This window comes from Sciurus vulgaris, assembly GCF_902686455.1.
Source record: "Sciurus vulgaris genome assembly, chromosome: 5".
Classification (NCBI taxonomy): Eukaryota; Metazoa; Chordata; class Mammalia; order Rodentia; family Sciuridae; genus Sciurus; species Sciurus vulgaris.
The window spans coordinates 178112674-178129940 of NC_136465.1; the positions used below are offsets into that span (position 1 = coordinate 178112674).

At 62.0% G+C, this 17267-nt stretch overlaps 1 protein-coding gene across 1 annotated transcript in view; it reads left to right on the top strand.

The window, feature by feature from the left end:
- GRAMD4 (GRAM domain containing 4) overlaps nt 1-17267 on the top strand; it is a 51706-nt gene that overhangs the window by 27950 nt on the left and 6489 nt on the right. The window contains 11 exon segments of the mRNA XM_079140183.1: nt 3554-3674; nt 7943-8007; nt 10200-10332; nt 10986-11011; nt 11435-11526; nt 12809-12900; nt 14297-14345; nt 15365-15391; nt 15393-15437; nt 15783-15829; nt 15895-16004. Coding sequence (XP_078996309.1) covers nt 3554-3674; nt 7943-8007; nt 10200-10332; nt 10986-11011; nt 11435-11526; nt 12809-12900; nt 14297-14345; nt 15365-15391; nt 15393-15437; nt 15783-15829; nt 15895-16004 — 807 coding nt within the window.

The following is a 17267-nucleotide window of genomic DNA, read 5'->3' on the forward strand; positions in this document are numbered from 1 at the left end:
GCCATGCTCGTCCTGACAGCTGTTCCTGGAGGGCAGCCGGGGCTGTTGTATTGACCTCGGCCTGAGCTTCAGGGTCTCAGCGTGGTCCTGTGTGTCCAACTCCGGTGAGGTGGTCAGGAAAGGTACCAAGAAGATTCTGGGCTGGTGAGGGTCTCACTTTGACCACCAGCAAGGGAGCTGCTACCTCTCACCAGGGATCCTCTGTCCCCAGTCACAGAGCAGGTGACACGACAGTCAGAGCTCTGGGCTCAGGAATGGCTCATGTAGCTTAGGCAAATGCGGCCAGTCCTTTGGGGATTTCCCTCCTGAACAGCTCAGCCTTCCAGCCCAGGCATTGGGGTGGCCTGTGCCATTGAAACTGAGGCTGCCCAGTCACCTGGACCCATGCCTGCCCTCTGCCTGATTCTGTTGGGGTCCGGGTTGGTCCCTGCCTCCACAGGAGGACGTCTCTGGAGGGGCCTGCCAAGTTGTCCCAGGAAGATGGTGCTCCGTCTGCGGTGTCCTCCTCACGGTGGCCGCAGGGCACCCTGTGCTGTGGTCCCCAGCGTTCACGGTGTGCACCTGCCCTGTTTTCTGCAGCCGGGGTTCTGGCTTCCTCCTGCCATCGGCCCTGTCCTGGCAGGAGGCCTCCCTCCCTGGGAGACCCCAGGCTTTGAGTCTGAGGTGTGGCTCTGCATGGTGAGGGTCCCTGCAATCTGGGTGCTGTTGGGACCTTGAGGAGTGTCTCCCTCCTGTGTTGGCCTTTGTCCTTGTGCAGGTGACTCTGGGGATCTGAGTCTCAGGGGAAAGGCTCAGGGGGCCTGGCTGAGCTTCGGGGGTTCCTGCCCAGCTGGGCGTGGGCAGGGGGTGAAGCTCTGCCTTGCAGTGGCTCCTGGTGTTTCTCAGGTCTGCGGGACTCGAGGGGGCTGTCCCTTTGGCCCGGATGCCCCTGCCTGTACCCCAGCACCAGTGGCTGAGTGTGCTCTGCCCTGGGCCCCTTCCCACTGTGTCCTTGAGCTGGAGAGACGGGAGCCTCTGCCCAGGGCCTGCTGCCAGTGGATGGTGTTGGCTCCGGGGGCCGCCACCTCCGTGAATGCAGTGTGGGCCTGCCCACTGTCTCCCTGGCAGCATGACTGTCTCCCAATCACCACGGTATTTCGGTCCCGTAAGAGGAAGGGGACCACGAGGCATCCTGAAGCCATCGTCCTGACGCCCCCTCCTGCGTCTCCACGTCACACCCCCACAGCCCAGTGGGAGCTGGTGTGTGAAAATGTCCCCAGACTCACTGGGCGCAGGATCAGGCAGAAGAGGCCTCAGAGTCTAGGTGCGTGGAGAGCCAGCCTGCAGGCTGAGGCCAAGTTGCCAGTGTGCCAAGCATGGCGGCTGCTGACCAGGGCCGCCCTTCCTATAAGGTGCTGCCGGCACTGGGCCCTGGCGTGCTTCTGTGTGCCAGCCCAGCACCCAGTGGTGTGGGGATGCCCGCGTGGCTGACCTGAGTCTTCTTGGGTGAGCTCAGCAGAGGAGGGTATGGTCAGGGAGGTGCCAGCCTCTGCCCTCCTCGAGGCGCAGGCGGGCGGGCGCTCAGGTTCTGGGCTTCAGGGCTGCCCCAGGGCCTTGGAACCTCTTGCCTGCAGCTCTGGGAGTGCAGCTCAGGTGTGCTGCAGGTGCTGCTCACAGGGTGGCTCTGGCAGGTGTGTCACAGGCTCCTGGCACGCACGCGCCTTCTCCATCAGGCGGGCGTGGCCGGGCGGGGCATCCTGGAGGCGCCTCTGGGGCTGCCGGGCCCTGTGCAGTCCCCATGCTGGGGCGCCTGGCCTCCCCACCCTCCCCGTGTTCTGGTGGTGGCAAGGGAAGCAGAGCAGCCAGGCGTGCTGGTGGCCTCTTCATGCCTTCTTGGTCCTTCCCAGCGGCCACATGCCAGGCAGCGTTTGGTGCCATGCACAGGCTGCACCTGGGGGCAGTGGCTGGGCTCGTGGGCCTCGGTGTTCACAGGCACCCTGACTGGGCCAGCTGCACAGGGCACAGTGACAGCAGGCTCACGAATGGCCCCAGGCACCTGCACGGCTGCGTGGGAAAGGACCTGCCCGCAAAGCGCAGGCCATGCTTCCCCGTGGCAGGGCGCGCCAGAGGAGCAGCACAGGGGGGCAGAGGTGCGGCGAGCAGGGACAGGGGCCTGGGCGGCTGTGGGTGGCAGGCTCAGCCTCCGAGCTCTTCCATCTCGTCTTTCAAGCGTCGCCCGCACCAGAGCTGGGAGGGCAGCAGGGAGCACGTGGGACTGCGGTCACCTGAGCTCTAGTGTTGGTGCAGGAGGGAGGCTGGGGCAGGGGCGAGGGATGTGGAGGCCTGAGGTGCAGGAGGAAGCTGTCCATGCCAGACACGTGGACCTTGGCCCCTGTCTCTGAGTGTGGCCCCCAGACTGAAGGCCCTGCACTGTGCTCCTCAGCGGCCAGCTCTGGGCCCTGGGTCCCCCGACTGCAAGCACGTCTCTACCACCCATGCTGAGCTGGGCTGAGCCCTCAGCCCACTGTACTGGCCTGCAGCTCCCGCTCTGTCCTCCCCACCAAGGGCCATCTCGTCCCCACCCAGCCCCTGCCCCAGCCCTCTGCTGCCCAGCCCCCCTTCTCCTGGAGGACTACTTCTGCCCTTGTCTGCTTTCTTGCCGTGAGTTGGGGGTGAGTCAGGCAGGGGATAATTTCCTGTCTCTCAAGGCTGCGGTCCTGGCTGAGCCTTAGCAATCGGTGGGATCCACCAGTGAACTGAGCGCATGAGCGGTCACTCACTCGTCTACCCGCCCGTGTGTCTGCGTCCGTCCACCCATCCGCCCTCCCTCATCCGCCCAGCCTCTGCTGGTCATCCACACCAGCAGCTCCGCCTCCTAGCACTGTGTGTCTGGAGCCCGCGGACTCCTTTCTGCTACATCTTCATGAACATGTGGTAGGTGATTGGCACCCGTCATCCCTTGGCTGCGGAACAGGAGGACGCTCTGCTCCGCGCTGTGCCTCCGTGTCTGCTGGCCTGCTTCTCTCCCCGCCCCCATTTCCTTCAGGACTCAGATTCCACTTCTTGGGAGGCCTTTTCCCCGAAGCACACCTGTCTCCAGACCTCAGATGGCTCTCAGGTCTCTCCACACACAGTGGCCCAAGCGGTTGCTCTGCTGCACCAACCCAGGGCTTCCGCATGGAGGTGTTAAGTGTGTGGGTGGGCTGGCCACGGGCCCCTGTGTCCTGCCCCATGTCCTGTGGGTGTGGCAATGCTTCGGTGAAATGCGTTCGTGGTTCTGATTGGCATGTCAAGCATAGTAAAGAAGGCCGTGGCTGTGCAGGAGGAGTCCCAGTTAAGGGCTCCTTTCCACGCGTGCACCCCAGAGAAAAGCTGCTGCCCTGTCGGGTGACAGCCGGTGAGGACTGGGGCACATCCCTCTACCCAAGCACTCTGCAGACACGAGAAAGTGTAAGCACTCGGGTCTGTTACAGAGTAGGAACCGGTCTGCTGTTTTTGAGTTGGGCAGCCATGCCTCAGTATCTCCAGGTTGGGGGCATGAGTGCTAGTCACCTGGCTGCTCTCTCCCCCACAGAGGAAGAGCTCCGGAAGCTGCGAGAAGAAACCAACTCAGAGATGCTGCGGCAGGAGCTGGAGCGGGAGCGGCAACGGCGAATTGAGTTGGAACAGAAAGTGCAGGAGGTGTTGAAGGCCAGGTAATGCTTGCATTAGTCTGTTTCTGTTGCTGTAATGAAATACCTGAGGCTAGGTACTTATAAAGAAAAGAGGTTTCCTGGGCTCATGGTTCTGTAAGTTCAAGGACATGGTGCTGGCATCAGCTTAGTTCTGGTGAGGACCTTATGGTAATGCTACATGGTGGGAGTACATGCTGGGGAAAAATCCCATCACAAAACAGGAAGTGAGAAAGCTTTGTTCTTTTGTAACAACTCTCTTGGGAGAACCACTAGAGTTGCCATCCTCCCTTCTGAGATCAGCCCCCAGACCTGAGGTGCGCTCACCAGGCCCAACTCTCAAATGTCCCCAGTCCCTGTCCAAAGATCAGGCCTCTAGCACGTGGGCCCTTGGGGACAAGCCAGCCCAAACCCTAGTGGTGTCCTCTCCTCAGTGGGCAGGGTCTTGGAGCTGAGCCCCTGAGCAGAGGTCTCCACCCTCTCCTGCTGGAACCAGGGCTTCTCAGAGCATTGTCCTTGGTCTTGGGGAGAAATAGAGAACTGAGCATGGGGGTCCTGCCACCACTCAGGCTGGGCAGGATGGGAGGGGCGGGACTGAGAGACAGTTGGTGGGGGCCCGCAGAGACGCCAGCCCCTCTCATGTCCTGGTCTGGGCCAGCAGGTGTGCCATCCGTGGGGCCTGGCCCCAGAGGCTGGCCCCAGGAGGCCGGCTGGGCCTCTTAGGGCCTCCCAGGACCTGACTCTGCACATCCCCACTCTGCCTGTTTCCCTGATAGCTGCCCCTCCCAGGCCCTGCCGCCCACTCGGATGCTCCCTGCCTCTGGGGCCCCAAGATGGGGTGGTGGGCACCCCTGCCTCCCCAACACCCCCACTGAGCGTGGAGCCTGCCTGCCTGCCGTGGGTCACCCCATGGGAGTCTGCGCCACTCCAGTGGCCTTCGCCTCTGGCAGGGTCGAGCTGCCCCAGGTGCTCACGGTCTCCTTGCGCACACATCTCTGCCCACCCACGCAAGCGCGGCCTCTGCCCCTGGTGTGCCAGAGCAGGGCTGTGAGTTAGGAAACATTGCGCACCTGTCTTGACAGACTGCCCGCCCCGTGTGCCTCTGGACACCTCCCAGAAGGAGGCAGAGGGTGAGGCTGGAGACCCATGCCAGTCACCACCCCAGCCTCCTGCACCTGCATCCTCTGCACTGCCCACCCCACCTTTGCCCACAGCCCTGCCCCACCTGAGGGACTTGCTCCAGGGGATGGGGCACACCCTCTGCCTTGAGACACCCATGTAGACTCTGCTTCCCATGGGGGCCGGTGTCTTCTGCATAGCCACACTGGGCAGCAGCGCCTTGAGTCGGTCTGTGTGCCAGACGCCGGCTTCCGCTCGGGGTTTCCAGGTGGCATCCACTTTGAGGAGCTGCAGCTGGGAGGAGAGTCCCCTTGTTCTGCCGCCTCCCCACCCCCCATTCCCAGAGACTCCTTTGTGCTTTTGGGGTGCTGCCGATCAGGCCATGTTCCCCTGCAGTCCAGGTTCCCTGGCGCCTCCTACAGGTCACTGAGGCCAGCCTTGCTCGACCATGGCTGCTCGACCAAACCAGACCGGTGCACAGGCCACATCTAGCGTTGTGCTGCTGCTGACCCGTGAGCATCCACGGGAGTTCAGATTAGGTCCCTGAGCTCTGCACAGGGACGTGGCAGGGACCTGTCCACACTGGGAGATCCAGGGGCAGATGGCTGGGCGTGGGCGTGTTCTCACTCACTGGTGAAGGGGCCGCAGCCCCCACCAGGACAGAGCTCCCTGATGCAGAGCCCTCCTACCCAGCTCCGCCTGGGGGCCGGGCGCCCCCTGGTGGCTTGGGTGACTTTCAGCTGATCTGTGTCCCTGCTCCCCACAGCTACCCACCTGCCATCCACCCAGCCCCTCTCTGGGGTCCACCAGCACCCCTGAGTGGTGAGTGTTCCTGACCTGGGTCACTTCTGAGGCACAGCAGGGCCATCTGGGGTGGGTAGTAAAGGAACATCCAGGTCATGACCCTGGAGGCAAAACTTAAGGGTCCCAGAAGTACTAAGGGGCCCTCCCCTGCTTTACATGAGGTTGGGATTCAGGATCCTTCTGGAAACCTGAAGTAAGGCGTGGAGGGAGGAGTAGGTCTGGGGAAGCAGCCTGTCCTCTCCCTTCATGCTGGTGCGGGGGGAGGGCGGGCGTCCAGGGGGCGGAGCCCATGGAGGGCCCTTGACAAGCTCAGGCAGGCTGCAGCATTAGCCCGGTGACGACGTGAGTGCGGACCTCTGCTTTAGTTGTTAAGAAAATTCCCGAGAAATTACCTCCCTCTGTGCCCACTTGTTAGTGGACAAGGACTGTCCCGTTATGGTCCCAAACCTCCTGGAAGTGTCACCCTTTGCTTCCGGCTAGTCTGTGGTCTGGCCCCGCCCCCTGCCTCACCCGAGTCTCCTTGGAGAGGACCCTTAGCTCCTGGCCCCTGCTCCTGGACAGCCCAGAAATGGGAAGGTGGGGGACCAGGTGGCTCACAGTGGCAGGTGGAGGGCAGAAAGATGTGTAGGGGGAGGACGTGAGGCCTGTGACCAAGCCGGTGCCCACCTAGGCCAGGTCAGCGGGAGAGGGGGCGACTTTAGGCCTGGCACCCTCACCTTGAACCAGCTTAGGTCTTTGCAGCTCAGGAAGTGCTAGGCTTTACAAATTCTGTCACATTCCACCCGGACTTGTTTGGTTCATTGTCGAATGTCCGTGCAGATCATTTTTGAAGAATCAGTAGTTAGAAATCCTACAGTCCTTTTCCCCCCAACAAGGTCACATGCATATGTGGCTTCAAGGGTGCCTGTGCCCTGCCACGTCTCAGCGTCTGCAAGAGTACTGCTTACCGGGATGCTTGGGCACGGCTGGCCTGACACACTCCGCCCTCTGCTTCCTTTCTGCTGGTAAAAGCTGTGCTTCTCAGCACTGTCCTACTCAGCCTGCTTCTGACCCTTGTGCCACATGCCCCACTGGCAGGCCCTCGGCAGATCCTTGGCTGGCATCCTGTGAAGCGGGTAGAGTGTCTGCTGCTGAACATCTGCCCAGGTGCCAGCCTTCTGCCCAAGGGCAGTCTGTAATGCACCGTGAGCTAAATGCCTGTTTCTCTCTAGCAGGTCATTGTGTGGGAACGGTTGCCTGGGCAGTGATCTGCATTATTATCAGAGGTGAAATAGTACTGGCCACAGCCCCTGGGGAAGCCTTACTGGCCTCTCCGATGCCTCCCGGGCCCCCAGGGCCATGGATACTTGGACTAGGTCCTGTTCATCCTTTGATCTTATGGTGCATGCTGGCAAAGGTGCTTCCTGGTAGAATTGCTTTTCCAGAACCCCTGGCTCCCTCACTGCTCCTGAGACTGTAGCCCTCACCCAGCACCAGGGCTACCTGACCCGCCCCTTACAGAAGTCCAGGTCATCCTCTGTGCCCCCGTCCTTGCATGACGTGGCAGTTACAGATCAGTGGGGACACTGGTTCGAGGCACTGTTGGTATGTCACCATGTGATGTGAATGGAGCAGAAGGCACCTCTCACTCCACCAGATGTGGAAGGGTGCACCTGCGGAGACCCCGGCCCTAGAGGAGCCCCTCCGCGCCCTCCCACCCACTGCCCAGTTTCAGCCAGGGCCTGAGCCACCAGAGCAGCTTCAGTGCGTCTGCAGCCAAGACTAGTGCAGGGTGAGGTGGCCTGAGTACACTGAGGGTCCAGCAGGCCAGAGAGCCAGGACAGAGATACCACCAAGGGACCAGACCAGGCCACCCAGCTCCCTCAGGGATAGCATTTGGGAGATAGTTGGGGTCCATGGGTGGACAGAGCCCAAGGGGCTGTGAGAATAACTGGTCAGGAGGCTAGGCGGGGGGACAGGAAGCCAGGCAGGAGCAGGTGGCTCATGTGGTGGAGCTGGGGCCTGGCAGGCAGCTGATGTGGCCTTACCCTGGCCGGGGTCTCAGACATGCATGTTGAGTACACGTACACTGGCAGGTGTCCTCGTGAGCAGAGCTGTTCGTACTGAGCGTAACGATGGAAGAAGCAACAGTGTTAAAGGAAGCATGAAAGAAAGGAGTTGTCCTTAGAGGTGCTGTGTGCTTCGTTATTTAAAAGCAGAACCCCTGCACTTCAGGAGCGCAGCTCGGCTGCCCATGTGCCGTAGGAACCTGCCCGTGAGCACTTGGGGTTCCCAGGGATGCTGCGGGCCTCCTGCAGCTCGGTTCCACGTGAGCGCTGGAGCAGGTTTGCACTAATGGACGTTTGGTCTTCTCCCCTCTTCTCCTTAAGAGCTGAGGAGCAGCCGCAGGCCCAGCCGCAGCCCAAAGGACAGAGCCAGGCCAACCACGGAGCAGGTAGGCCCAGAGAGTGTTCCCCAGACATGCAGCAATCTCCCACCAGCTCTGGACTAGTGTGTCTCACAGGGACCTGGCCAGTCGTCACAGCAGACTGCAGGTGCGAGTCCAGCCTGAGACATGGTTTCTCATAGAAATGCTGTGTGCTGTCTGAGCTGGCCCTGCCTAAAGGCCGCAAGTCACGGTGCTCTGCATTGACCTGGTGGCTTCCCTGAGGCTGGTCCTTGCAACGAGGGTATGAGCGGGCAGGAGGGCCGGTGGCGGATGGGCCCCAGCCCCCAGGTCAAGGATAGCCCTTTCTCCTCCCCCTGCCTTCCTGCCCTGAGCACCTGTTCTTTCTCTTATTCCACCCCTGGCTTTCTAAAGTTGTCCTTTGGGGCCAGGATGGGGAGCTGTGCTCTGTTTGCCTGCCCTGGGCCCTGGCCAGTGTGCCCTGGCATAGCGCCCGTCCTACCTACTGCCTATGGGCAGGGCCCTCCCTGCCTGCACCATGAGCCCAGTATGGGGCTAGATCTCGGGTCAGGAGGAGACTGGGGCTTCTGTGCTTGCTGCTGGAGGGGAAGCTGTCCACCCCCTTTCCAGGGTTGCCAGGGCCAGACCCACCACGGGCAGCCCAGGCTGGGCTGGGCTGCTGTACCCTGGGTGGTGGCCTCCTGGGGCTCTTGGCTCCATGGCCGGTGGTCCAAGCGGGAAGCCCTTGGCCTGTGCATCTTGGTGAGCAAACCAGAGGCAGTACAAGAGACCCCAAGCCCCTGATGCTGGGTGGTAGTGAGGATCAGAGAGGGTGTGGGGGCCAGACCTCAGTGCCCTGGCCCTGGGCAGGACCAGGGAGCCCTGTCCTCCTGTCTAGCAGAGGTCTTTCTGGACTGCTGCAGGGTCAAGGGGTGGTGGGCTCTTTGTGGGACAGGTGGTCAGGGAGGAAGTGCTGGCCCTCCACAGTGGCCGTGCCACCCTCCAGGAGGTGGGGACAGTCACTCTGTTGCTGCACCCGGCAAGTGGAAGGGGAGCTCGAGGAGCTGAGCAGCAGCCGGGCATTGGCATCAGGTGTGACACCTGAGGCAGAGAGCCACTGAACTGGCGTCCTCAGGAGCCAGCCCTGAGAGGCCTGGCTAGAAAAGCCGGCTGGTCCTGGGCCCCAGGCCTGCCGTGTACACCTGGGCCTCACAGTCTACAGCCCGTTTGGTTTTACCTTTTGTAATGCCTTCTATGATTTTAAATGGTAGAAATAAAGCAAAGGAAGGTTGCTTCCTTGAGCAGCAGAACTCCTGGGATCTGGAATCTCTGTGTCCACGAACAGCTCTCCGGCCTCAGGCCCCCCTGCCCTCCACCAAGCTGTTCTCCTGCCTTTTCCTGAAGAGCCCTGCTCTGCTCCAGTGGGTCAGGGAAGCTCCCAGGATGCTGCCCCCACCTCGTCCTCCCTGGGGACTGGGCTTCCTCCCCTGCCTAGGTGTCCCTGGGGGCACTAACCACAGCCTGTCGGCCTTCTGCCCTTGAGTCAGGCACCTGGGGTGTGCTGACCATCAGTCACCTGCACTGAGCCCACAGCACCCTGGTTGTCTTTGATCTTAATGGACATATCCTATTCCTACATGTTCATGGCACAGTGGTGTCCAGTGACCACCTGCTCATCATTCCCACTCCCTTAAGTCATGGCAGGATAGCACCCCCTGCAGGCGACCCCCGTAAGGGGGTCTGGTCTGCCTCACTGTGCGCTCCCAGCGGGATTCTGCCTGCTGTGCTGCCATGCGGGAGCTTTCTAAGGTCTTAGTTTTGATGGACAGGAATTCATCCGCACTGAATCCCTGCACGCAGCCCAGCCAGCTGCTTGCTCCCTGGGCCCTGCATGGTCCTCAGGACCTGCAGAGGCTGGGGCAGTGAGCCCACCCAGTCACCTCCCAAACGGGAGGCAGAGAGGAAGGGTGCGGGTCCTGGTATGAGCAGCAGACCCCCACCGTGGCCTTTGCCATGAGCTGCCACCCCACGTTTGCTGGTTTGCACCGTGTCTTCAGAGTGCTGCACCCTTTAGAGACCCCCTGTCATCACCCATCTGCTCCATTGGGAATCCCCCATGGTCTAGGTACTTCCTGGACCCCTGCTGTGCAGTCCCCTCCCTGCCCCAGATCTGGGGATCGATCCCCAAATAGGCTGCCCAGACCCGTGGTGCCCCTGACCACCTCTGCCCCTTCCCGCAGACCGGCGCAGCCAGGGACTGTCCTCCCGCCTGCAGAAGTGGTTCTACGAGAGGTTTGGGGAGTATGTGGAGGACTTCCGCTTTCAGCCAGAGGAGAGCACCGTGGAGACGGAGGAGCCCCTCAGTGCCCGGAGGTAGCGCCTTGCGCCTGCGGGGCTGCACCGAGGTCCATGACGACATGGTGACGGGTCCTTGTTCTGGGGGATGTGCTCAGCTGGGGCCTGTGGAGCAGCTCAAGAGCTGAACCATGTCACATCCATACGGTCCCTCTTGGGTTTGTGAAGCTGCGTGTGGGGACGCTGTGTGCAGGGTCACGTGCCCCTGCCAGTGCGGCTCGACCCTCTGTAAGCCTAGTTGCCGCACCTCAGCCATCCTTGCTAGAAGAGAGAGAGAGAGAGACCCCTGCTCTCCAGGGGCGTGGCATGGGGCGGAGCTGGGACATGCTCTCCAGGGGCGTGGCTTGGGGCGGAGCTGAGACATGCTCTCCAGGGGCGTGGCTTGGGGCGGAGCTGGGACATGCTCTCCAGGGGCGTGGCTTGGGGCAGAGCTGAGACATGCTCTCCAGGGGCGTGGCACAGACACTGGGTCTGACTGCGTTGTGTTCCCGCCTTCAGCACCCAGGGAGCAGCTCTAGGTGCAGTGCTGCTGCCACCGCTCTGCGTGAGCAGTCCCGGTGCCCCTCAGCTGGGCACTCGCACGTCCCCAACCCGAGTGCCAGCAGGGAGTGGCCGGGGTGGGGCGGACCAGCTGAGAAGCTGACCCTGGCCTCTCTCTCCCCTTCTCACAGGTTGACTGAGAACATGAGGCGGCTGAGTGAGTGTGGGTGACTTTCGGGGGGCCTGGGCATCTCTCCAGAAAGATGTTCTTTGGGAGGGAGACCCCACCCACCCTCCCGGGGAAGAGGCTCTAGGTGGAGGTGTTTGGAGGGTGATAGAGGGCAGAGCCTGCTGGGGCCACCTGGTGGCATTTCTCCAGCGCTTCCCAGGCCCTAGGAGGAGACAAGGGTGTTCTCTCAGCTCTGTCCCTTCCCCTTCTTCTGCCCAACAACCAGCTTGGGTGTGGAGGCAGATGGCATTTCCCCAGGGACCCCTGAGCCTGGGAGACCGATGGCCAGCATCAGGTCTGCCAGATGCCTGTGGCAGTTTGGGCCTGGGGTTGGGTGTGGCTTGGGCTGGGAAATGGGCCGACTGCGTGCATGCTGAGAGCAGCCTGCGCTGGCTGTCTGTTCGTCCCCAGAGCGCGGTGCCAAGCCTGTCACTAGCTTTGTGAAGAACCTCTCTGCCTTGTCCGACTGGTACTCTGTCTACACCTCTGCTATCGCCTTCACTGTGAGTGGCTCCGTGCAGGGTGGGTGGGAGCGTGTCCCAGGCCCTCCCCAGCAGCTCTTCCTGGGGCCCGGCGGTGCTCGGCCTCAGCTCTCTTCTGTAAAGTGGGCACACAGTGGCCTGGGTCAGTTGGAGGGGCAGGGCTCTAGTGGACGCACCTCGCGCGGCGTTCTCAGGAGAGGCCTCTCGGTGTGCTCGCCCTTTGGTTCACCAGAGCGATTAGGGAGGGCTGTGGCCACAGAGCGTCAGCCTGCTGGGACTCTGAAGCCTGTCCTCCCCTGAGCACCTGGTGCTGGGGACCAGGGAGGCTGCTGACAAGCACATGGTAACCTGGGGAACAGGGGTATCTGAGCCACCTGTCGTGGGAGGGCTTTGGAGAAAATGGACCCAGAGCCCTGTCTGGAATTACCCTGCAGCAGCTGCCCCAGCACCCACGGGCACTTGGTCCCGGGCACTTGGTTCTCCACAGGAGCTCATGACCATAGTAGTGGGGACCAGTGTGCTGACTGCCCCTCACCTGCCAAGGCCTCCAGGTCAGAGCGGGGGACCATAGCCTCAGGGCACCCTCCAGAGTACTGGAAGGTAGCACTGTCCTGCCAAGTGGTCATCCAGATGGCCTCAGACTGGAGAGGTCCCGAGGTCCACTGTGGTCCTGGGGCAGGACCTCTGAGCAGGTCCCTGAGAGGCCTAGTGCCCGCCCACACCGGCCCCAGGGACTCACTGTCCGCCTGAGAGACTAGCACTTTGCACACTCAAGATGAAGCTTGCAGGGGAGGACACCCCTCCCTGGGGCCCTGGGACCCTTGCCCTGCTACCCTCCCACCTGCCACCTCACAACACACGCTCTGCAAGGCCTCCCTCCTGGGGTCCAGATGTCCTTGTCCTACGTCCTATTGCTGAGAGATGCTCCCTTGATCCAGACCCACCTTCCAGCCTCATTCGGTGCCCGCAGGCCTGTGGGGACCGGGGGCTCCTGTTCCTCCTCACCAGCCAGGCTGCGTCGGGTGTGGGAGCAACCCCTGGGCCGGCTGGGCCTCCTGCAGGGGGCTCTCGTCCTCTTGTGATCCTGCCCAGTCCAGCAGCTGCTTGCTGAGACCTGCCACCTCCCAAGCAGCCCCAACCCACCACCTGCCTGCATGGCTTCCCTTAACCAGGAAGCCACCTTTCCCCAGGATGCCACCTACAGCCCTCTTCCCCAGGAGTTTGGAAGCCTCTGGAGCCCGCCTGATTGGTCAGGGGAGGAGGGTGGCATGGCCTGTGCTGACCCGTCTCCTCTCACCTGCAGGTGTACATGAATGCCGTGTGGCACGGCTGGGCCATCCCCATGTTCCTGTTCCTGGCAATCTTGAGGTTGTCCCTCAACTACCTCATCGCCAGGTAGGTGCACTGAGTGGTTGCATGGTCCCATCGCATGTGCCAGGTGCCTACCTCACAGCTGTGACCTGATGTGTGTCACGCTGGCATTCAGGGATGGTCCTCTGAGAGGCTGCCGGCCCCCAGCAGGATGGCCACCTTCCTGGGCTTGCTGGAGCTGGCACACTCCCCAGCTCTTCCCTGGACAGACACCGCAGGGTCCCTCGCCTCCCATCAGGCTGCATGCGCATCTGGAAGGAGCTTCTCCCCAACCCGGGGTGGGTTGGTGAAGTTGTGGGGCCTGCACCCCGCAAGGCTGCTGATGGTTGTCTGTGGTGACGGGAGTGCTAAGCCGGGCCTGGGGTTCATAGTGAGCATGCGTGGTTTGCACACAGGGGCCTGGGGTTCATAGTGAGCGTGCATGGTGTGCACACAGGGGCCTAGAGTTCATAGTGAGCGTGTGTGGCATGCACACAGAGGGGCCCAGGATTCATAGTGAGCATACGTGGCGTGCACACAGAGGGGCCCGGGATTCATAGTGAGCATGCATGGCATGCACACAGGGACCTGGGGTTCATAGTGAGTGTGCGTGGTGTGCACACAGGGGTTCTTAGTGATCGTGTGTGGTGTGCACACAGGGGCCTGGGATTCATAGTGAGCATGTGTGGTGTGCACACAGGGGTTCTTAGTGTGCGTGGTGTGCACACAGAGGGGCCTGGGATTCATAGTGAGCATGCGTGGCATGCACACAAGGACCTGGGGTTCTTAGTGAGCATGCATGGTGTGCACACAGGGGTTCTTAGTGAGCGTGTGTGGTGTGCCCACGGCACTCTCGCGGCAGGCCTCTGATTCCAGCTGCCAACCTCCCCGAGTTTGAGAGCGGGCCTTGTTCACGCCTGTGTCCTCTCTTGAGGACCCCTCCCAGGGAGGCTGTTGGAGTGGCTTTGAGGAGGCCGGCACCCTGAGGCCCACCCTTGTCCCTTCGCTCTGCATCATGGGACAGGCCTACCCTGTGACTGCCCGGGGAGTGAATCTGGGCCCCGGCCAGCTGGGCAGAGGGGCCCTTCAGAAGCGGGTTAGACACAGCAGTCTGTCCTCTCTGTGCCGACTTCTGTTAGCTCACTCTTTTCTGGAGAAAAGAAAACCTTGACATCCTCTTCACGGAGCCCCTCGCCCTCAGTTGAGGCCCCTGGCTCCAGCAGATGCCGCAGCTGCTTCAGCCAATCACCTGTCGCCCTCTCCACCCCGCTGCTGGCTGCTGTAATTCACCCCCCAGACAGCCAGTCGGGGTGGTCAGCATTGAGGGCAGAGGACCACTTTCCCCAGCTGGGAGCTGAGTGCTGACAGTTCAAGGTTGTCCCTGACTCTGCCACTTGCTGGTGACACCATTTTAAAGATCGTGGTGGCTTCTTTTTGCCAGGGGCTGGAGGATACAGTGGAGCATTGTGCCAGAAGTGTCTGAAGCCGTGGTGAGTCCTGGTGGGCAAAGGGTCCCTCCACCTCTGCACTGGTCAGCCTCAAACCCTGCAGACACTGTGGGGAGGCCACAGATGAGTCCGGCTGTGGTGGGGAAGGTGAGGGGAGAAAGCCAGTGCCCAGCAGGAGCCTGGGAAGCCACCCACTCTGACCCCATCTGGGACAAACTTTGCCTGACTGGGAATGATGTGGGGGGGGGGGGGGGGGGGGGGGGGGCTGTGCAGCCCCTGGACCCTGCGGGTGGGGAGGCAGACAGGAAGTGAGATAAGTAGACCCGGCCCTGCCCAGGACCGTGGAACCCACCCCCAGGCCACTGCCTGGTACGCCGACAGTCCCTGGCAGCCACGCCCACCCACGCACACACTTGGCAATGCACTTGGGCCACAGTGCAGCAGCTGCAAGGGCCGAGGGCCTGGTAGCAGAAGGTGTTCTCAGGGTTTGCTCCAGAAGGGGGCACTGTGGGCATCTCCCTGGGCCTGCCCAGTATGTGAGCACCTCCTGTGTGCATGGAGCACAGGGTTACGGAGGTGTCCACGGGGCGGTGTGCCTGTACCTACCTGGCCCCGGGGCCCCACAGGCCTTGGGAGGGTCTCACTGGATCAACGGGAGACATGTGAACTCCGACCAGTAGGACAGGGCCAGGCCCCATTTGCCTGGGTCCTGGTGTCCTGCCTGTTATAGCGTGTAGGGCCAGGTGGTCACTGGAGGCACCGTTGAGGTGGTGAGCTACGAGAGGAGGCCACTCGGCCCTGCACTGTGGAGTGCTCTGCCCGCCCCCTCCCACACCTGGGTGAGGCAGCCTGTTGCCGGGGACTTCCTCCAGCAGCCAGAGGGCATCCTTCTCCTGCTGGGGCCTTGCTGGGGCCCCAGGGGATGCCCCATCCCCTTCGGCTGTGTGGGGACAGCAGAGTGACCTGCAGGTGCTGGGGCGGGAGCCTCGTGCTGTCTCGTCAGAGGCGTGTTTCTGGACTGTTGACCTCTGGGGCTACGTTCTCTTCCCCTTTGCCTGAAGGAACCTCCGAAGGAAGACCTGACCGTTGTCTGAGAAGTTCCAGCTGGTGCTGGACGTTGCCCAGAAGGCCCAGGTGACGCCCAGGCTTGGCTGGTATGGGTAGCACCCGACCCAGGCCTGGCTTATCTGCTGCCCGCTGACCTGCAGCCGACCCGTCCCATCTTCCTGGTCTCTGCCAGGTCTGGCATCACGTGTGGGGCCCTCGTGGTGGCTGGTTGTGCTCCCAGGAGGCAGACTCGGCTGCCCTCGGGTCCTTGTGGGGAGTGCACACTCATCCTTGATCAGACCAGAACCCAGGCCTGGCGTGGCTGGGCAGGCCCAGGGGCTGTGCTCGGGGCCTACGTCTTGGGCCCTCCGCACGTCTCAGTATGACTGATGGCACAGGGTCTGTCGTCATCACCGTTTCTTCTTCACACAGAATCTCTTTGGCAAGATGGCTGACATCCTGGAAAAGATCAAAAGTAGGTCGCCATCCCTCAGGGCAGTGCCAGTGGCACCTGCCACCCGCCTGACCCCTGTCTCCCTTGCAGCTTGTTCATGTGGGTGCAGCCCGAGATCACGCAGAAGCTCTACATCGCGCTGTGGGCCGCCTTCCTGGCCTCCTGCTTCTTCCCCTACCGCCTGGTGGGGCTGGCCGTGGGTAAGGGCAGCCGCCTCGGCCTCAGCAGCTGGGCTGGTGGGAGTGTCACGTGACGGGGGACTTCCCGTCCGAGTGTCGCTGGTGTCCTCGCACCTCCGAGAGCGAGGCTGGACTTGAAGTCACGTTGCATTCCTTCTGCTTCTTGTCACAAATGTCTGTGTTGGGGACACAAGGCCACCTGCAATCCGAGGGCAGGGAGGCGGCCTCAGTCAAGCTCTGCTCCTCAGGAGCCCAGCTTCTTGCCATGTGGAGGGCTTCTGTGCTGCCGCCTGGGCGCCACTGGGAGCCCCAGAGCCCGTTGGAGGTGCAGTAAGCCGGGGGGGTGGTAAGCAGCCGAGGAGGTCAGCTACGTGGCGTGTAGCCCGGGCCGCGTCTACCTGGAATGTGGTGTTCTGAGTCGGGCGGGGTCCGTGGTGTGGGGCCCGCGGGCGTAGCTGTGGCAGCAGTGGCTGCAGAGCACCCCAGCCCCCTTTCTTCTGCCTTTCCTCATTATCAATGATCGATCTGTGATGTGACCAGGTCCCCACACAGGAGAAGGACCCACGGGCCTGGGCAGGCGAAGGTCTCAGCCTGCGCTGGGTGGTTGCTTGAGTCATGAGAGCAGTGAGGGTCGGGGGAAGGAAGGGTGTGGAGCTGGGAGGTTGGGCCTGGTCCCCCTCACGCTGTCCAAAGCTTGGCGGGCCACTTAGGAAAGCAACCAGGTGACCGTGCTGTGCTCACACACAGCTGGCATTCCTCCTTTGTGCTTCGCCATCTGGGGTAGTACCAGGAGGGATGCCTGTCATGGAAGTGTGGGTCCGCTTCTCCTGCCAGCAGCCACTGGGCAGCTCACTGGGAGCTCTGCAGGACCTAGTCTGCCTCTGTGGCTCCCAGATGCTGGGCGCATTCATCTGGAGAGCTGCACCTGAGCGTGTCCATTCTGCCCAGAGGGTCTGGCTGATCCCCATGCTGTCACTTTGCTCATTTTTCATAGCATCTGTCATGACCTACCTTTGTTTGGACGCGTGGCTCCCCAGACCATTGCCTGGGCAAGAGTGGGTGTGGCCTATGGTGGTGGGTGTGGTCTGCAGTGGGAGGGGTGTGGCCTATGGTGGAGGGTGTGGTCTGTAGTGGGAGGGGTGTGACCTGTGGAGAAGGGTGTGGCCTGTAGTAGAGTGGGGTCTTATTTCTCAGGGTGGGTACGCCTGTGGCAGAGGATGTGGACTGTGGCTAGGGATGTGGCCTGTGGTGGGAGGGTGTGGCCTGTGGTGAAGAATATGGCCT